This window comes from Nesoenas mayeri, assembly GCF_963082525.1.
Source record: "Nesoenas mayeri genome assembly, chromosome: 2".
Lineage (NCBI taxonomy): Eukaryota > Metazoa > Chordata > Aves > Columbiformes > Columbidae > Nesoenas > Nesoenas mayeri.
In genome coordinates this window covers 109,983,970-110,006,327 of record NC_137543.1, presented here as the reverse complement: position 1 = coordinate 110,006,327, position 22,358 = coordinate 109,983,970, and the positions used below count along the sequence as shown (strand labels likewise).

The window sequence follows — 22,358 nt, the reverse complement described above, 5'->3', positions numbered from 1 at the left end:
AAAATGTAGATGGGTCATATGCAAGTTCTTGGATGAAAAATGATCATGATTCCAAGATTCTAGATCTGACTCTCTTGGAAAAAAATCCTTCCCAAGATCACATCTAACTTCCCTTTGTCATACAATCATCAGAAAGACAGTGGCTTGATCTCCTCAGTACCAATGCCTCCTTGAAATTTTGCCACCCAAAAATAAGCCAGACTTTTTCCATCTTACCTTGTGAAATTTGGTATGGCTGTTGGTTCAGGGGGCTGCTCTGCCAATCAGTTCACCTTTGGAAAGTCACTAAAATTCCAGTCCTCCATTCAATCATCTGGAATATGTTCGTATAAATACTACTTATCTCCCTGGCAGTACTCCTATGAGCTTTAAGTATTTTTTATAAGGCTGACATAGAGTGATCAAGAAAAGAAAAACCCAACACATAAAGGTAGAGGTTTTTATGTCAATGGTGGTTATCCCACTGAAGATACCCTGAGCTGGTTCCTCGAATGCTAATAGTTGGAGCATATGTTTCACTGCTTGAAAGCACAATGGCTAAAGCACCTCACATTATCAAATGCATCATTAATCCATTTCACCTGAGATGACAGAAGGGAAGGAAGGTATTGTGCTCACATCCTCACAGCTTGACTTAAACTTCTACTCTACTCTGGTTATAATAGTAAGTTCTGTAATACAGATACTTAGTACATGTGATGGTATGTATCACAAATGACTGGTCCTAGCATCTCTCTCAAGGCAAAACATTCTCCTGATGTAATGGCACTTAAATGAGGAGGCAGCTGTCCCTGAATTTGGAGATGAACATCTAGCATTCAGTCACTGCTCCTTTTCCATTGGCCAAAATACATTTGTTTGTGGTAGGTCTTATATATCTTTTAGTCTCTCATAGGGCTATCGATTCATTTTTTGCACACTCAAGATCTTCCTAACTAAACAAATACGCCAAAAATGACAGCTATGTCTAACTACATTATTCTCAAATTTGAGGAAGACACAGCAAGAGACTGTGTTTTATGAATCTGTGAGAAGAACATGCAGCTTAATTATCAATTTCATTCAGAGCTGGTCCATAAGTTTGCTTAAGGAATAGTTAAATAACTATGATTTTCTTATTAAACGCAGCAGTGGACCTGAGGTAATCCCATCTCCAGCATCTACATTGCTACTGTAGTGAATCAACATGCTTCTGAAACACAGGAATACTGAAATTTCTCTTTATGTATTTTGATATGAATTCAAAATACTTCATCTTTCTCTTTTGCTGGCAGCAAAGCCCAGATCCTTGAGGCCAGTTTTGTGGAAGGTGGAGAATCACAGACACTTTGAACACTTTCTATCCTTGCATGATGTCTCTTTTATCAGTCCTAAAAAGATTTATTTTTGATGGTGACCTGCAGAGAACCAAAGGTGAGGAGCTCCTTCACCTTCTTGACTCTAGAGGAGGGGGATGATAAGGGCAGAGATCAGCGGTTTCCAGGATCTCTTCTCCATCTGTGTATTTGTCACTTACATTTTAAGTTACTTTGGGCAGGCCATAGGTTTTTTCCATGCTAGAACCAGGTCTTAGCACAGTATTACATTTACGATTATGCTGGACAATAAATAGCAACAATCCTATTTGTAAAAAAATAAAATCTATATTACGTAATATTCTCATAATTCCTCTCAGTTAAGGTAACTGAAGACTGTGATGCATTCTACCAACACTTGCAAGTGGGATAATACTGCTCTACTTTCTGGTAAATTTTACTGGAATTACAGATTCCTGAGGGAAGAACTAAGGGGGTGCTACTTTACCTTCATCAGCACTGAAAAACTCCCAATAAAAAAGCAAAATACATTAAGCTCATTTTTATGCACTGTGGAGCAATGTTTAAGAACATGGCTACAAGGTGAGGTAAAAAAAATGAAATTATAATGCTAAAAGAGACCCTTATGCTTACAGTTTATTTTAAATATTTCCCTATAGCTACTGTTTTGCACAACTTACCCTTGCAACTGTGGCAGTGGGGTTATAGGTGGACCTCAACGAATTGCACTAAAAAACAGATCCTTCCCAAGTTCAGAGGACATCATTCACAGTAACAGCTACAGCCCTTCTCTTGCTACCCTAGATGTTCCTCCCCATGAACATCCAAAGCACCTCCCCAGCTCAGCTTCACAAATCCACGCTTGGCGAGATTCCACTTCTTTTTCCTGGTATGTAACACCTTAATGCGGAAACGGTACAAAGGAAGCGAGAAGGCTCCTTATGGAGTGAGGGGCTAAGGAACCAGAGAACCTTAACCACAGGTATCTTTGGTATATGAGAATTTAAAACTATTAGTAAGGACAGTCAGATGGTGCTTCCTTCATTCAAACTTTGCCCTACTTTGAGTAGTCTCCCCAATATCAACCCATGGAGCAAGATACTAGGTAATAAACTACAAATGGTGGAACCTTCTATAAGGAGAACAAAACTGATATGAAAGGGGAAAACAGCAACTGTAGTGTGTGATTTAGTTTTAAGTATTGTCAAAATGAATATTGTACTTACAACTGCCCTTGTAACACATTTTTTTTAAAAACAACAAAGTGTCAATAATATGAACCCTCCATAAAGCACTTCTTATTAAATCTTGGAGCAGTAGTGGAGAAGAATCCCTGGTGTATGTGAATTACAGCAGAAGAGGATGAGTGAAGTGCAAATGCCACAGTATAATTTGTATATGGAACATTTTAATTGTGGGTAATGGCAGATTTTCAATTTTATAAGTCAAGGAATTGTACTCATTTCTGAGACAGAACTGAATATATTAACTGCCCTTGAAAGAGTATCAATATTTCTTCCTGCACAGAGCACAGCACAGTAAAATGCATTAAAAGATGAAAGCTCTTTGATCCTTTTGAATGCTTAAAGATAGCAGAACAGTGCCAATAAGTTTTGAGGAAGAGGCTAGACAGAAAAGAAATATTATTAATTGCCAAGATAACACAATATCCCCAAATAGTGACACTGAGTGTACTAAGGACTACCAAAATATTTATTCTTCATAGTTCTACCCCACTGATTCTCTTAGGCCACAATGGGTTCCTTTTCTCCACTCTTCATTCAGGTGAAGTTGTTAGCATGCAAACATATTTGATCTTGACACACACAATAGCTGTATCTTTTTAGACCTCAATATTAGGGACAGCAAACTGTCCTGGATCGTATCACAGAGTAGATCTCACAAGTCAGGAGCAGACTGAAAGACTGGTATCCCAGAAGTCATCTACAAGAGCCATTGAGTTTCACTCAATGGTCCACTGGTTCTGCTGCACTCAGTGGTCTGCTGTGGTTCTGCTGCCAATCACAGGTAATATTTTCTAGGAAGATTTAATCTCTGGGCTTCTCATTCATTGATAATCATGCCAATTATCTCTGGACTCCATTTTAGTTTGGAGCTACGCTTGCATAATATTGTCAGGCCTTGTTCTGATTTGACTTCTACTAATGAAACTCAGAAGTAAATCTACTGACCTGAATGCAATGGCCCCTGGGACTTGAACAAGGCACAGGCTGATGTTTGGGTCTAGCTGCAGCCTGTAGTCCTTTTTAAATTATGAATGGTCTCAGGCTAACCTGCACCCTGCACAGCCAAGATCTGGTTCTGACTGGTTATCTCAGGCTTTGGTTTCAGCTGGAGCTAGAAAAATGTAGGGACTCGTGCTCTTTTTCCCCATCCATACAGAACCCATTCTGCCCAACGGAGCAGCCCCATGCAAACCGAGCAGATAACTTGTGGGTAGTTCTGGAAAGAAACTGGGGAATTAGGTTGTTTCATTTCAAAATGGAACTTAGGTTAAACTGAAAATGAAATAAAAATCTGGAAAATCTGTTCTGGGTAGACTGAGCCATTCTGATCAAAAGGGAAATATTTAACATTCCTTTGAACCTTTCTAAACTTAAAAAAAAAAAAAATCCCACTAAATTTTCAAAAGAATATGTAAAAATGAGACATTTAAATCTTATGCAGACACTGTACTTTGAATTTTTACTGAACAATATTTGTCAAAATGATATATTTTATAATTAGGTTAAATGACATTTTTCCATCAGAAGTCAGCAATGAAAAAAATGCCATTTGGTTTTGCTCACCATGCTGAAGGAATTTGCACTAAATGATTGATAAATGAGATTGTAAAACATAATTATACCTCATTCTTCAACACAGATTCCAATGCAACACTAGAATCCTGAGGGTTGCTTCTGGATACATAATAGATTTCCTTCTCTGGAGCTCACTGCATTCATTGCTGATAATGCCTCCAAGAGCACTTGCACTAGGGCAGGCCCCAAGAGCTCAGTCAAGGACTAGAAGCCCCATGTTCTGGGTACTGGAGAAGGAAAAGGCTGCAGTGGTCTCTGTTTTGAAAAGGGTGCGGAAGCCATCATGCTGCCAGAATGGGTGGCACGCTGGTGTCCCCCAATGGCACAGAAGCAAGTCCTTTTGCTTCCCCAGAGAACCTGTGCCTGAAAAACGCAAAAGAGGAGGACGCTCCCTTTCTAACCTCTTTTACCCACAGCTCTATGTGTTTGTTGAGAGGCTAGATCTTCAATTTACTCTGTAGTTTTAACAGGGAAACATTTTTAAACCTCTTGGCACAGGGGCATCCTGGCCCCCAGTTTGAGAGCTGCTGCTCAGTGGGGGAAAACATAAAAGACAGTTTGCTGCGATTCTTCCCCCAGCGCTGTGCTCTGAAAATACTTGCGTGCACTTCTCATCCATCACCCTATCCTGAATGATGCTCAGACAACTCAGGGATGCCTAACACGATAGTTAAGAGAGTCTGTGCATCTACCAGCCTCTCCTTCCTTCCCTCACCTTCCCCCTCATCCCTCTCTCCAAAGAAAAGGAACTCGTTTCTCAGATTAAAAAGGAAGTTCATCGAGGCTCAATGTGCATAAGATTTGTCACCCAGGCTGCTTTGCTCAGAAATGAAAACGTAAAGATGTGTAAACAACAAGTAACCTCAAAAAAGAAATGAGCATCTAAAAAAAAAAATAAAAAGAAGAAAGTTATCAAATATGCATTTGTTTATCACAGTCAAGTTTTATGATTCAAGCCTGATTCATATATATTTTATGAAGAGAATATCCATTGTGGTGGCAAAATTAAATGTATTTTGAAACTTGTATGTGACATTTATCTATCTGCTCTATCAGAAAAAAGTTGTCATATTCATTCAGACATATATTACTTTTTCAATTTCCTGTCAGTAATGTTTTTTTAATGTTCTTTAGGGTGAGACCACAGGATTTCTCATTTCTTACAACAAAGACCACCACTCATTAGAATTATGTTAATGAGTTTATACCTAAAAAAGTTGAATCTCTTTTTTTTTTAGAGGTGAGCAATTTGCACTCTTATCCATGACAATCATTGTGGTGGTTTTTTTTATTTTATTTTTAAATTTTTTTAGAAAAGATATGAGTGAGGTAGAGAATTGTTGGCTCTTTTTTTTTCTTTCCTTCTTTTACAGATGTTCATAATATAAACCACAAATTTCATGATGATTCAGGTTCCATGGTGAGCCACAAGAGATAACAAAGATAGCACAAGTATTGAAACTCCTTATCATGTATCTTCCCTTCCAAAGGGATGATTTTGATAGAAAGTTCATAGAAACCCAGTGCTTAAGAATAAACAGCATTGTGCAGCAGGCAAGGCCAATGGGTCATAGTTAGAGAAGAAACAGAAACCAATTAAAGTGAGTTAATTGACAAGAGGCTACAGCTCCTATGCAGAAGACCGGCTGGAGAGGTGCAAAGTGGAGATGCCAACTTCTTTCTTTGAGTTGCTACTAAGCAACACTGTAATAAAAACCTTATCTTGTGTCCCATACGCTCAGTGCAAGCCCTGCGATGGATGTTGAAGTGCCCTAGTTAGAAAGGCCATTTGATTCTTATGGGTTTATTTTGATAGGCTCGTAATGACAACGTCCAGAAATCAGACTGAAGTATGGTCTTTGGTGGTAAAAAATGAGGAGAACTCCATGAGCGACATTCGAGTTTCAGTTCTGAACAAAAGCAGAATATTTGGAATAAAATTAAAGGATGGGCCTCCTCTTCTAAGCATACATAACATTTGGGAATAAACACAAATTTAAATATTTGGTAAAGCTTGCACTGATTATGATGGCCTAGCTTCAAAAGGCTGTTGATCACTTTGGCTTAGACATGTATCTAAAATTATTTGAACAACGGAAAATTAGGATTTTTTTTAGGGCAGAAATTCTTACGGGATAAGACTCTTTCATGAACTTTGTAGGATCTGCTACTTGGAGCTGTGCTGGAAATACTTTTAAGCTGGTCTGTGGTCTGAGGATTTAGCGCAACTCTTTTCTGTCCTAACCAAAACAGCAGAGCAAATGCCCAGAGAAATGTAAAAAGTAATCTATCAAAGGGAAAGATTTCTTCCTCACTACTACAAGCTTGAAGGTTTTTTTTTAAACCAGAAAAACCTCAGAGACACAAAGTCTTCATTTATGCACAACTGATTTTTAAATAACAACATCCTACAGATGGAATACTTAATCTTACTTGAAAGATACTCAACAGAAAGACCCTCCCTTCACATTGCTATCCATGATTTAGTTAAAGTATCAGTAAAGTTAAGTACATTTTAAATAATTCAAACAGATACCATTACCTTGGTCTCTGGGATTCTGCTTTATTTATTCGGGAAACACAAAGAAGCAAGCAAGCAAACAGAAGCACAATTTTGAGAAAAAATGGAGAGCGCCTCCAGACTCATCCCAAAAATACAGCAGGTCAGCCAGTGCCGAGTTCTGTGTGGCCATCATCAGCTGCTGCCAGGATCTGAGTTAGAACCCCTGAGACCACCCTGGGGAGCTTAAGGATAACATTACCAAAAGGACTCAAGTCCCATTAAAAATAGCTGCTGTGTGGATGGAATTTGTGACATTTAATGTTAGCCACCTAACATTAGAAGTCCAGTTGTAGACGACCATTCAGCTCTCTCAGCTCAATGTAGAGACTGACGAACCTCTGCAAGGTGATTCATCTCAGCCTAAAATGCATGCCTGAGATCAGTGAGATGTTTTATTTCCAAGAGTCCCAATTTCTTTCAGCGGTGACAGGGAATACTAAGCAGCTACCTTAGATTTGATGAAGCCTAAGCTAAATTTCCTGTCTTTAAAATTACGGAAAATGAATACAGTTGCCTTTTTATTGACCATTTGAATATCTCAGCTATACAAAAAAAGGAGGATAAAATAATTTTTTAAAATGCACAGAGGCTCTCTCCAGGGAAGAGACTCAACCTTTTTTTGTTCATTTGTTTGTTTGGGTTTTGTTGTTGTTTTGTTTTGTTTGGGGGATTTTGTGTGGGGTTTTTTTGACTTTGTGAGTTACCATTAAAAGAAGACAAGGCTTTGAGAAGACCCTACTGGTTGAAAAGCTGTTCAGCACATGCACAAAATGAAACCTGCTTGACCATCCCTGTCTATCACAAATATAAACACAGAGACAGAGATAATTCACTTAAATGACTTCAACTTGACTGGTAATATCTTGATACATTTCACTGGGGAGGGTATAACTTACACAGCTCTTAAAAAGTAGGTTTGAAAAAAGGACACAGCAATGACTGTGGACTGAAGATTTATTAGAAAGATTCCCTAACTATCTCTTGGAAGTCAAATTTCCATGTTCTGTGCAAACTCAGTGAGAAATTGCCTTCTTGACATGATGCTCATTTATCTCTCCTCACTCTGTGTTCTTCAAGGGCTCCTTTTGCATCATTTGTTGGGTAGTATGAGGCCGATTTAAACATTTCTACATTTGTGCTGTTGCCAGAGACCATAGTGATTTAGTGAATCAGGCATGCATCATTCATGTTTCTTCCCTCTTCTCACTCCATATGATTTTAAGCAGAAATAAAAGGCAAGAGGTGCAACTTGTCTCAGTAAACAGATTTTAGGAGGGGCCCTTTCCATCGATGGATCAGGTTATGAGAATGTGAGTTTGACTAAGTAATATTTATCATCTATATTTTTATCTGTATTCAGAAAAAAAGGGCTTTTGTTGTAGTGTACTTAATTGTGACATTTTATTTTCAAAACACAGGGTGAAATACATTGTTGGTTAAGAACTTCCATATAAGCCAAGCTCTAACTATTCATCATTGTATATAACAGAAGCATGAAGGTATTTGAACAGGGAAATGCTTCTGTTTATTACTGACAGCATTTCTAGGTGAGTAATCTCACATTCAGATTTTAAATAATTACTCCAGCTGATAAGTTGGCAAAATGCATCTCTAGATTTTGTCCTGTACTCCATTCCAACACCCCATTATAATCTGATAAAGACGTAGTTTGTGATTGTGGTTTCAGAACATTTTCAGTCAGCTCTTCGACTTCATAGATGAGAACCGTATCAGCGCTTCCTCTGCCCTTCTGTATCTGGCGAACTGGGCATCAGGAAGTTTTATTCTCTTTAGACTTTCATGAAGAAAACTTCGACATCTTAACTTTTCTAAGCAGTCATTAAACATTCAAACACAGTCTCCAGGCAGGTTTTGGTCTTGTCTGTTGTGGCAAAAATTCTCTGATGCGGTAGAGAAGAATGTGGTGTTCTTTGCTAATGTCAATTACATGCTATTCTCGTTCAATGGAGGGGACCTTATAATTTATCTACCCTCTGTGCTGCCCATAGATTCTTAAACTTCCTGCTTTAGCAAAGAAGCATCTTTCAACAGTGCCCATAAACAACTTCTGTTTTCAAATTCACTTGAGACGAAAGACAGGTGACTGTCTCTTACAGGTGCTTCTACTTGAACAGTAGGTGTGACAGCTGGGATGTTTCAGTGTATCGGAGCCATGAGAGATGTATTCTTGGATATAAACACAAGACTATCCAGAAGAACAATATATAGATTTAAACATGTAGAGTGGTGCCCTGTAGGTGCTAATAATAGTAATAATAATAATAATAATAATGAGAAACTGCACATATAAAACCCATACATCAGTATCTGTACAATTAAAATTAACAGATCTATAGTGCAGATTCCAGAAGACGTTATTTAAACACCTAAACAGGTAAGTCACCTCCCAACACTTCGGAGGGGGCTGTGGAGGTGATGTTCATAAAAATGAGAGACATGTCAAGAAATAGGCAGACCATGCTATCCTGTGCGCAGGGGCTGGGAAATCTTACCAGTGCAGTTCTGCTAACAAACCTCAATTTTCATAGAATCATAGAATCATTTCCGTTGGAAGAGACCCTCAGGATCTTCGAGTCCAACCATAACCTAACCTAACTCTAGTACTAAACCATGTCCCTAAGAACCTCGTCTAAACACCTTTTAAACACCTCCAGGCATGGTGACTCCACCACTTCCCTGGGCAGCCTGTTCCAATGCCTGACAACCCTCTCCATGAAGAATTTTTTCCTAATATCCAATCTAAACTCCCCTGGCACAACTTGAGGACATTTCCTCTTATCCTAAAATTCTTGACCTTTTGCACTCTGCACTCTGGCCTTTTGTGCAGAGCCGCCAATACTGTCAGTCTACATGGCACCTCCTAGTAATACGAAGGCAGAATGTTAACACACAGTGTCCTCTAACTCCCACTTTGCAGTAATTCACTACATATCTTGGTCAGAAATTGAACCCTTAAAAAAATACAGGCCTGGTTTTATTCCTCAGTTAACAGATTGCAGATAGTTATGACCTGTGTACAGTCATGATTACATACTTCTATCATTACACTAGAGACAGATCTGAGGTAAAAGGGGCAGCATGGCATCTCCCATGACAAGATGAGAAGGTTTAGTTTACTTTCATTTGTCACCAGAATAAAGGTTCAACAGATCCCAGAGACAGAAATATGACTCAAGGAGTTAATTAAAATATTCATTATTCGGGGTCCCTGTGGGTACTTCTGTCTTGCCTGAGGATATGAGCATGAAGGTCCAGGAAAGCGTATGTTCAGCTCTGTATTTGTATATGTAAACACATGCAAGTGTTCATGTAAGTGGGGAGTAATTCAGCTGAAGAAAAAAGTAGACATCTACTCTATTTGAAATGTGTTAAGATCTTTTCAGGATATGGCAATAAGAATTTGAGGGAAGATGTTTTTTTCTGGATTGGCCACAGGAGGCCTAATGGAGTATTGTATAATATAGTATCTACAATGGGACTAAAGACTTCTGTTCAGCTAACTGAATCCCAGACACAGGTGGGGTAAAGAGGAAATGAAATGGCAGAGAGAGGGGAAGCAGGACAGGAATGAGGGAATTGGATACTTTGGGATGTCTGGGTATCTGTCGCTGACATTGGCACCAGATACCTGTTGATCTGTACTCTTGTTCCCACATGATTTTATGCTTCCACTTACAGAAGGAACCGAGAGGGCAAAACCAGGACAGGTGACAACAAGCTAAGGCTAACAAGAACTGAGAAGGAAAGAAGAGGGAAAGTTTATCATGGCAAATGGTGCTGATTCTCCCTCAAAGCTAATGCACTGCATGAGCCTGATGTCATCTTTTCACTTTGAGGCTGTCTATCTGTGCTATCAAGTAAGACATATCTGAGCTTAATGCATAGCCTGCAATGAAGAGCGTGGATTGGGCCTCTGGAGAAGATGACTAACAAGTTCAAATTAAACTTTTTTTTCTTTTTTTCCTAGTTGGGCTGCAATGACCTATTTATACAATTTCTTTCTTGCTAGCAAGCTTTTTTTAACATTACAAGATGTACCTGGCCTCTCTCATCTCTCTCTAAACTGTCTCCCTGATGTCCTGATCACTCTCTGATCTATTTCGCTATCTGCTGGGTGGATGCTAATATGACATATCCAACCTCTAAAACAAACCATTTATTTTGAAACTTGGCAATGTCAGAGTATTTGATGCATCAAACATTAAAATGAATGTATATTTGGATATTGGGTACATCATGTCTTGATATCAAATTATCTCCTGAAAGGTGGATTGATTTTTAAACTGGCAGGATATATGTATTGCTTCCTTGAATCTCTAGTGTGAAGCCAGACATGAAGGGAGACTAGGAAAGGTTCTCTATGAAGCAGAGACAGAACTGCTCAAGGCCTGTGAGTGTTTTCTTTGTATTAATAAATTCTTTTTTGTGCTTAAGGAAAGAGATTCTGTCATTCTCTTCCATTATTATGTGACAATAATACATTAATCTTCAATGAGAGATACTTATCCTAGAGATAATATTTAATTAATGTGCAAAGAAGGAAGTTTAAGTGAAAAGGGTACTTTAAAAATCATATATATTTAATAACATTGGCATAGATATTTCAAAGTCCTTTTTTTCTTTTTGATATCTGGGCCATTTGCATACATACATGCTGAAGCCTAGCACCGTCAGTATCTGAAGAAAAATGACAAACTGAGATATACTTTTAGAAAGACAGATTAAGTGTCCATTTATGGTTTGGACTGTGATTTTTTCTGCTTGAACTTTCCCTGCCACTGTTCACAGACACAACACACAGGAAAAGACAACACACAATTCTTTGAAATACTCTAGATTCAAACCAGAAGACGGAGAATCCTTCCTCCTGCAGCTCCTGTTCAGGGTGACATTTGGAAGCTGGTGGGTCTGCACATAGAAGCCTATGGCTCTGCATCTGGCTGGTTATCACTATGAACGTTACATGAATACAACTCAGTTGCTGGTTACTATAAAAACGATTTAAGTCCTTCAGCAATTTTCTCCTCTTTGTGTGCTTGAGGAAGATGTAATTTTTCATTTTCAAAATCTTCACAAGATGTTGCTAAAATATTTGGGCTTCTTATGCTTTCACATTTCAAAACAAATGCTGCACAGCAAACACAGGGTAGCCCCAAATTTCTACTCCTCACTTGCATCTCTAAGACACTGACATACAGACGTCAAGACTGCAGCCCAACAAGAAAGCTGATGGCTTTTATTTGTGCATGAAGATTTATGACTTCTAAGAAATTCCATACCTTCCCAAAACAACTGCAGTGCTTTACCAGTGAGTCAAGCACCTCAAATATTTATCATTTTACATTATCTTCCACATTTGACAGAGTGACCTGGCTTTTTTTCTCTTTGCCCAGATAGCCCTTCTTGGTCTTCTTCTTCTTTTTTTTCTTTCTCTTTTTTTTTCTGATATCAATGCCATTTGAGCAGAAAGTAAAATTCTGACATTGGAAAAAATTGATATACATGCAGGATACATTAGATAAAATCTAAATAAAACTAAGCACCAAGCACCATCTTACATAAAGATAGATAAATAGATAGATAGATAGATAGATAGATAGATAATTTTTTTTTTTTTTCAGAAATGATGAGGTACATCTGGAAAGATAATTCAAACAAACCCTCAGACTTGGTCCACTGTGTCCTCTGCTTACCTACAGCCTTCCTATAGTCCAATGTGCAGAGCATTCCCTCATAAGAAGATTTGGACAGTCTAAAGGTGAAATCTCAAATTAAGAATAGCTGAGGACCATTCCTGCATTTATTGTCTCTGGCTTCACCACATTCTGCTGCAAAAGCCAAGTATGCTTCTGTTATCTGCCTTTGTCTAATGCAAATATAAGCAATATGCCTCTCCAAGAAACCCCTTCATAAAGATTTTTAAATCCAGATGAAAACAAAACCTTCAAAGAAACTGAAACAAACAAAAAAAATTATTAACAAAGACACAGAAAACCAAATACCATTATCAAACTTGGGAGTATTCTACACGCTTCTCCTGGGAGGAGGGCTGATTTGTGACAGTCACTAGTCATGTTTCTTAATGCGTTACTGGAAAGTGATAAGATATGATGATAAGGAGAGCAGTGTGAGGACCTCCATAGAGCAGAAAGATTTCATTGACTGTGATGTGTGTCACTGGTGATAACAATGAAAATTTGCCATGCTTATAACCACCTCATGATGCGAAGATAAACAGATTACAGGAGTGGTAGGTGCTTCTTTTAGTTACTAGTTTTTGTGAAAATAGTAGGTAAGCTGAACTAGTAGTTAGCTTTGTTTTCTCCTCCATTGAAAAGCAATTAAGAAAGCAATGACAAAAGGATGCGTATGTCCTGTATTTCTGACTTGAAATGATTAATTTAGATTAGTGAATAGCATTTTCAAAAGTACCTAAATGCTTCAGGCTTTTACGGCTCTCTTCAAAGTGTATTTACTCCACATAATACAGCATGTTGCCAAGACCCCAGAGCTAGTAACTAATGAGCTAGATCCTATGTCACCTTGTTGAGAAGCAGAATTAATTAGTATTGCCATAACACCATACTACTAAGGTTTTTGGCTTCTGGGATCTGTGCTAGTCTGTCACTGTCTGAGACATATAAATGTTCTGTCTCTTGGAGTTTGCTTGCAATGCTCCATTACAGTGCACAGACGTGCCTTCAAGCACTAAGATTCGTAACACTGACTGAAGGAAACTCAGGCTTTTGCAGGTATATAAGTTGCTTTTGAAAGTAAGAGTTAGGCACTTCTGAAAAAAAATGTAGGTCAGAGATACAGAACATTGGCAGAGATCCAGGCAAGAGGCTACAAATCTGGAGTGTGAAGCTCAAAGTAAGATTTGTTGTAAGCTAGATGAAATACATTTTGGAGGCCTTTCTGGATAGCAGCTGATCATTTTCAAGCCAAAAGAGATTACAATACATAGTTATCCTTTCCTTGGTGTCTGATTGGGGACTCCGGTTGTGATCCAGTATGGCTCCAGTATGAGTTTTGCAGCAAGGAAAAGTTCCTCACTTTTCTCAAATAACAATGTTACCCTTGCAGTTCCTATTTGCAATAAGTACTATTCAACATATCTTCTCTTGTCGTGGTAATTTTTTGGAGTATTAGAGTCTCCTCTACTCCTTCCTACTAATTTTCCTGGAGCTTTAGAGGAAAGTGGTGGCGCTTCTGGTTTGAAGCCAGCCTCTTTGTAAAAGCAGGTTGTGAGTTGGTCATACTGCATTTTTGCCACATTTTTGCAATTGTTGGTTCTTTGGATAATTAATTTCTGAATCTTTTTTACCCTTCCCTTTTTTTTTTTTTAAAATCTTGTGAGAAAGATTCCCTCCGTTAGATATGGTGGCACCAGGGTAGTTCCGAACTCCTTGTTGTTATGAGGGGTTAGTGGAATATCACTTTTCCGTGTTGCGGATGGTGACTGTTTTAAATTTCAGCACTGTTTTAAAAAATATGGATATGAATTTCACAGACGCTCACTATTGTGGGTATCCAAAATTTATGAGTGATCACTGCCTAAAATAGACAGAACAGACTAGCCAGGTCTTGTTTTGGTATAATTAACCTCACTCTCTGCTCCTGTCCATTTCAATGAAATTACCAATTTGCATGACCTGAGAGTTTGGTCCATACATTCTTACATTTATGCCACTGTGGCTAAAATTGAGGTTAGATGAATAGTACAGTAGAGACATAGTCAGCAAAACTATGTTAAAAGAATTATTTGTCTTTTGATTGAAATTCACATGGGAGGTAATTAAACAAATAGCCTCCTCGATGCTCGGCTGTGGGGAGAAGAAACCAATGCAAAAAAAAATCCTTCCCTTACAACTGACCTTTCTCATAATATGTGCCCTTTTCTTCCTGAAAACAGTAGAAATAATGTATTCAGCCCAATAAAACTTTGAGAAGGGGAACAGAGACTCAGACTCCACCCAGCAGAAATTCAATATACTAATATGAATGTCTGGCAAAGGGTCTTCCAAGGAATGTTCTTAAATGCTAATATTATTTGATTGCTACAATCCCTCCCTCTAGCCTCTTCCTCAAAATGTGCCTCTTATTATCTCAGGCTTGTAACGACATTTCCATAATGTACATCATTCTGATACCACCAACTCAGATCTCTCTCAATCTTAGCCCTGGAAAGACATTATTAGTAGTCATTACTTAAACAATTATTGTTTAGATTATTTTGGACACTGTTAGACGTTGCGAGGGCTAAAATATTAGTGGTTAGCATGTATTAGAGACGCAGAACTGAAACAGATGTAACAATGACCACAACTGTTAAGAGAAAAGGCTAATGGACACCACACAGCTGAACAACAGTATGAATTGCACATATTCAGAAGGACTTTGAAAAGTGCTTCACATCACATGGCTTTGGGCCTTCCACATCTTATGGGAGAGTTAAAAAACAAATCCAAAAACCACACACCAAAAAAAAACAAACCACAGAAGAAAACAAACTAAAACAAAACCAACAAATGACCAACATGCTGGTTTTAAGTCCCATGAGGAAGCCCACCATGCATTCCCATTGACAGCTGCCTATTCTATTGGCTAGTGTAAAAAATAACTAGGTTACATGCCACTCTCTATGTATCTTCTTGGAGATGACTACTAATTTGACAATATGAACTTTGACCTGTATCTGTCAAGTGATTCTTGCATCTGTGGTTCAAGAGAACTGAAAGTTTTATAAGCAACTTTGCATATACATACTGATTTGCACATCATAGCATACTCTACCAGCAAGAAAAAGAAGGAACAATTGTAGAGTTGAACAATATGGTAAAAAGTCCAATATATTAGTCCCTTTAGTATTTGTATACAAAATTACACTGCTGTCACTGAATATGTACTTCAGTGATTCAACAGAACCAGCATACATCCCTGTAAAACTATACTTTTCAATATCCTAATATCTTATTTCTATTTAGCTGAAAACTGTTCATAATCAGCTGAAATGAAATTGAAACAAAGAATTAACCAAAAAAAAACCCCAAACATAATAAAATTGGACTCCACACTCATTTTTTATCACTTGTTTAACAAAACTGCATTAAAGCCTACCTTAGACTTAAAAAGTTTATTTGCTCCTGGAGGAGAGATAGCCCCAACTGAATACTATTTGAAGAGAAAGAAAATACTACAATCATCTTTTCCCTGCCATTTTGTAATTAGCTTACCCTCCAAAAGAAGGTAATGGCCTTGTCTATGGGAATGGAGCAGTCCCAGCACGGTGGCCTATCAGGTCTTTTCCAGATTGTGGCCTCAGCCACTTTAGCTAAGACAAGACAGCTGCTACGCTTAAAATTATCAACTCAGTTTGGAAGTAATGCTTACCATGCCAGAAAAGTAGTTACAGAAAGTGGTGAAAATAATAGTACCTCCATGTACATATGTAATAGTTGGGAGGACAGAAATTCCCTTCTGAATGAAAGAGACTTCAGCACTTTCCAAGTCAGTCCACAATGAGGACAATGCTATTTTTTAAAAATCCTACTCCCTTTTTTTATTGCACATGACATATTACATTGTACTGTACAGTGTGTGGTGACGAGAAATTCCCTGCTTATTTAATTGTGATCCTTCAACGGATTTGAAAAGGAGTGCTTTATTTCCATTTCTTTAATTTACTAGTTCTTTAGCTGATGATTTTATTAACCCTTGTATTTGAGAACTGATGCTTAACAAAAAAGACGACGGTAAAAAAGGCCTTTGGCAGTATTGTGAAGGCCTGGAACTGAATAATGCACTTTAATAATGAGGGATAGCGCTATGGCTTTTGCTGATGGCTGTGACCGGCTCTGTGACCTGATTATGTCGCAGAGTGTCAGCAGCTGAGACACTACAAAAGGGAGCGCATCCCATCAAATCTATCTCCATTGTAATCACTCGCGCTGCTGAGAGGCTTGTTAGGAGCAGGGAATCCATCAGGCCTCATTAGCACCATTTACCATCAAGAAGCTCAAAGAGCAAACGTGTACCCTCTCATCAGAATAATGAGAACCAAAGTACTCCTATTATCTAATTGAATCAACAATGCCCCTCTCTCTGTTTAGTTTCCTGAGCTACTTGTGGACTATAACTCTCAAAAATTAGTTATTTTTTTGTTAATTGCCAGGGCGGAGCTGTGCTCAAGGTTTTTTGTACACAGAAGGTTTTCACATGTAAAGAGCAAGGCATGGGCACAATGAAGCCCAAGTTCCTCCAAGGGCATTCTTAGATTATACTGATGCCATCCCAATTAAATCCACTGTCTGATTAAAGTAAGTACCATACAGTTACACCACATTTACTTAGGTTTTCCTGTTAACCTACCAGGAAATAGAATGCCTTGCCCTCTTTAACCACAAGACAGTTCATAATGCCATCTCTCATCACACTACTTTTTTACTCATTATGGTAAAATGTTATTTTGCAATTGCTGAATTTTTCTCCTTTGTTGTATTGATTGTATTTTTCTCCTATTAGACAACTCCCATCTTTCCAAAAAAAGAAACAAAACTTACTCAGCAGCCATACTTAAAATGCATTTGATGACGCTGAAGTCAACAGACTTAAACAAATGCAACTGATGAGAATTAACCACTATGTTTTAGCCAAGTAGGAAGCCGGCTTGTACGTAGCACCTATGGAAACAAGAAGCATCAGACTTGCTTCCCTATTTCTGTGGTTTACCTTCTTACAAAGAAAACAGCCAAAATACACATTTTCTGTATTTAACAGACATGGTAAAACCCACTCAAAACTCCTGGTATTTTCTTTCTTTTCCAATAACAGAGCAAAAAGGAGAGATGACTGGTTGTTACATCTCAGAAGAGTCCAAGTGCAGCAATGGCACTAGGATCCTACTATAAGGGCAGGTTGAAGCCAAGCAGGCAAACAGCTTCTCTTTGAAATCAGTTAATCTACTGACAGGGTGGAATCTAGCAATTCTGCTTCCCTGGCCTTCAAATTTAACATATGAAAGCCTACTCCTGCAAACGCTTCCTGAAAAGTGCTGAGGGCAAACAGAATGTAAGCCCATGTGTTACATGGGCCAACAGCTCTTCATAGTACGCCTCTGAAAACGAAAATTTGATTTAGAGTTCTCTATCTGTACTGTATCAAATTAATCAGGTGATCTAATAATATTATTCCAATGGATAAGATCTCTTGGCTACAGTGGTCTTGGGGAGCTCTGGTATCTAAAGCAAAAAAAAAATTAAAAATAATAATACCATGGTGAATTTAATAATTAAATGAATAACAAATATGCTATATAAATGATAGTTAATATATATAATTTTGTTACTGTGATTGTAAGAACTCCTAGACTATTGGGAATTAAGGCCATGCCATATGTCACTTAAAAGATCATTTCCCTAAATTTGCCATAGGATCTTGGATTTGACCTATAGCTTAATGTCTCTAGGGATTTTACTGATCACCATATATTTAGCTAGACAGATGGACATTTACAAGCCCTGAATTTCTATAACAGAAGCAGCATATAATTACAAAGATTGAATGTACAAACAGTCTGGTAAGTCATTCAGCCTTATATTTGCAGGAGTGAATTTTGGGTATCACATTTGTGATTCTTTGGAAAGGGGCAATTTTCAAAGGGCAGATTCTTAACATGTGATGGAAATCTGGCTCCTTAACAAGTCCAAGCAGATAATTCAGAAATGGAGTATCCCAACTTACTATCCACTTATGCTCCCAATTTTGAAGAAACACGCCTTTCAGTTCTTGTTCAGTTGCTATAATTTTATTATTAGCAGGGAATGTAATTTAATTTCTGGACTGTAGTTTAATTACACTGAATAGTCCTGTTTTGTAGACAGATAGCTTCAGAAGTGTGCTCTAAGCATTAGGGTTTATGCTGAATGCTATAAAAATAGGTGTTATATTACACACTTCTTATCAATATTTATCTATATTGTGGCAAGGTCTGCGATACTGATTATAAACCAAGGAACATTTGTAAAAACAAGTAATAAAAAGGCAGCCCTTCTTCAAAAGAGCTAGGCAAACAGATAGATTCTGTAATTTTATCCAACAATAGGGAAGATTCTTCCTTTCTCTTCTCTTTCTCTGCAACCTGTGGAACTATTGGACTTTACATTATGTGTGGAATAAACAAGACTCAGCCTGAGGGAATCTATAGTTTATTTCAGTGATATCTTCACAGTAGTATTTTTTTTAAAAAACTTTCAATGAATGGCTACTCTTCACTTACATTTTATGTGGAGAACATGTAAAGGGAAAACTATTGAAAAACTAGTCTGGGTTTATATCTTCAGCTCCTACAATGAACATCTTTGATGCCAAGTGCCTCACGTGAGTGGCGATTGTGAACCATTTCTGGAACACAGATAGAAACAAGCAGGCTTCTAGGTTGGAGCTGATCTGACTATGAGTTATAGGTATTATAACCAACTTTTCTTCCAAACCAATACCCCATCCCTCCAGAAATCTTAATAGGCTTTTGAGAGCCTCCATTTAAAGCTGGCTGCATAAAATGATCCTTTGATGAAAAGGGATTGAAACAAGGGTTAAAGTAGACATTGAAAGGTTATTGTAGAGGGCACATTGTTCATACAATCCTCCTTTAATATGTGTGGTGTGCACCTGCGATAAGATGATTCATTAGATAAGGCCTCACTTTGACAAGCTCCATCGTTCAACCCTCGGGGTAGTGATGGAACAATTCTGCACCCACCCAGTAAATATAACAAGGTCAGCATTTTTTTTCCTGGGACTTGTATGGTGATAGTGAAGCTCAGGATGCATCTTTGTTGATGTGTTATGTTAAAAAAAAAAAAAAAAAAAAGTGCTCCTATAAAGTGTTGCCTTTTATTTTTTAATGGGCCAAAAAAACATTTCACCACTGTTCCAAGTAAATAACATGGTGATAGAAAATTACTAGGAAAAACCTGCTCTTCATTTTTTTTTCCCATTAGAAACACTAACAGTTGACACTAAACTTTAGATTCACATATCATCTAAGCTTCATCATTTCAATAAATGTTTACCAGAGCCCAAAATCCACATAAGGACTGTGGATATCACTGTACGCCCAATTTCTACCATGTAGAATAATGACATTCAAATTACTCAGTTACTACATCCAGCCATAACTTACATGAACAGATTTGTGGAAGTGACTTTATGTGAAACAAGTAGCTGTGTTAATTTTAGTCCTAGTAAATGCAATAAAGAATGACAGTGGCCACAATCTGAAAGCTACTTAAGTACCTTGCATCAATTGAATTATTTATATATATATATATATATATGGATTCATATCTTTCTGCATCATATTAAGACTGAAACTGAAATAATTTGCAACAAATAAACAGCTCCCAAGTGCAGATAACACACCATCTCTCAGACACACAATAAATATTGTTCAAGTTTTTGTTTGGAAAATTTTCTGTAAAGCAAAATTTTCTCCCAAATTTGCATTATACACTGGCAGATTCATTGCAAATTGTTTAACTTAGTATATCAGCAAATGAATAAGCCACCCAGTTAAATCCATTCCAGATACACCATTACAATTTCAGTTGTGTTCCTTTATTTAAAACATTTAAAACATGTAATACCTTTTTAAAATGAAGTAATACAGAAATGCTACAATTTGAAAAAAAAAGCGTGGTTTTGTTAGAACCATAGCACTTTAATGTAGCTATCTGTTATTAGGCATATTTAAGTGGATGAAGACATCTGGTATGTTTCTTAAGAATCACAAGTTTGCTGGACTTTTAAAATACCATATTATTGCGCTATTGTGATCTTTTCAAAAGACTGAATCAAAATAAAACAAAACCTAAGCCTTTTCTGGCTTGAAAACATTTTCCAATAGCTCCTAACTTCCTCCTGGTTCTCAGACTTTCCATTTCTTACCTTGTCTGGCAAATCAATATTTATTTATCTTCAATATGTGCACTTTTAAATTGCTGTCATACAAGCGGAACTCATTTTTGTCCCAAGATCAGCCTGCCATCAGAATTCACTGTTTGTTCCATCTTCCACTCACCTGTCCTTGTGCATTAGTGACGAGTTGACCTGTGACCCCCTGAAGACTGGAGAGGGCATTGCCAAAGGCCTGGGAGCTTGCTATCGAGCCCATGGCTGCTGCGGCGGCGGCCGCTGCTGCTTGACTTGCTAGCGGATTGTTCACCAGCTGAAAAAAACAAAAAAAGAAAGAAAATATCACTGTAAAACCCCCAATAAAGACAGAAACATGGAGTGCTAACTGGGTAACATGAAAGTGAGAGGTTTTGAGAGGTTCTTATTTCTGAGGCTTTGGTGTCTCTTTGACAATGAATGGTTTTTAAAAAGCTAGAGGAAATTCCATGTTAACATTGAAGAATAAAACTCTCTTTTTTACCCTTTATTAGTTTTTTTTCGTAGTTATGCTTGATATGTTTCTTTATGTTCAATGTGCTAATGCTGCAGGTATAGCAGCCTTATCCTGCTGTAAACGGCCATCACTGAAAGATTTGCATTTGATGTTAACAGAATATTTACTGGGGGATACTCAGAACAGAGATCATTTTACCAATGACACCAGAAATGAGAAAAACCTGCAGATCCTTTTAATTTATATAACTAAAGAATTGGTCTTAACATCTAGATAAATCACTGCAGAGGACTCAACCCTGTGATTAAGTTCAGTAGAAATTGACTAAAAATTCAAAATTCATTTGCGAGATATGAACCTAAGCAACTTACTGCTTCTCAACTGTGAATGATTAATTGCAGGATTCATAAATTTTCTGGAAGGGAGTTGCACTGCCCACTTCAGTCAGTCCTACCTGGCTGCTCCACATAAAGCACAGTCATGGCTTTCACCTTAGGAATCCCACAGAGGAACATTCCCACCAATACATGGGTTTCTCAAACATACAAAATGTGTGTTCCTTTGTCAGAATCAAACGTCCTTTGAGAGCTGGCTTGTTCACTGGATTAATCTGAAGTTTATATTTTGTCATCCTTTTCTGAGAATGGACAAACTTTGAACCAAGCACACAGGGATGACAGTAAAAAAATATATATATATATTTATATATATACATACATATATATATATATATATAAAATTCTGAGAACCATCATTACTGGGACAGCTGTCCTGAGAACAATCAAACAAACTGAGATCAACAGGAAGAAAATATATTTTAGAGTGGGTTTGTCCCCTAAGAATCACTACACTGTAGCAGAGCTTGCAAAATGCATACTAGCAGGGTAAAGTAACCAGAAGTTTGAGGGAGAAAAAAGGACAGCAAAGAATTTTTTCTTAGGCTGAGGTGAAAATGCTGAAGCTATCTCAGAAAAGCTTTATGTTTGAACTGAAATTAGTGGGAGTTCAAAGCCCTTAGATGATGAGTAAATTATCAATCCTGTAGAAATGGGGAGTCACAGACACCAGTAAAGGCTGTAAGCCACAGACAGGCTCTGCTTCAAAATAGGTTATAAAAAATTAATCAGTGATTAGTAGATGTTTTAAGCATGTTACAGATATGAGTAGTGTGTATGTTATAGATGTTTAGAAGCCCATCAGTAGAAGATGTCAGATATGGTTATAATCTA

At 37.7% G+C, this 22,358-nt stretch overlaps 1 protein-coding gene across 1 annotated transcript in view; it reads right to left on the bottom strand.

Moving 5' to 3' along the window:
- POU6F2 (POU class 6 homeobox 2) overlaps positions 1 to 22,358 on the bottom strand; it is a gene marked incomplete at its 3' end in the record, with an annotated part of 307,595 nt that overhangs the window by 36,736 nt on the left and 248,501 nt on the right. Inside the window, exon 6 of the mRNA XM_080340115.1 lies at positions 20,803 to 20,949. Coding sequence (XP_080196241.1) covers positions 20,803 to 20,949 — 147 coding nt within the window. The remainder of the gene's footprint in view (positions 1 to 20,802; positions 20,950 to 22,358) is intronic.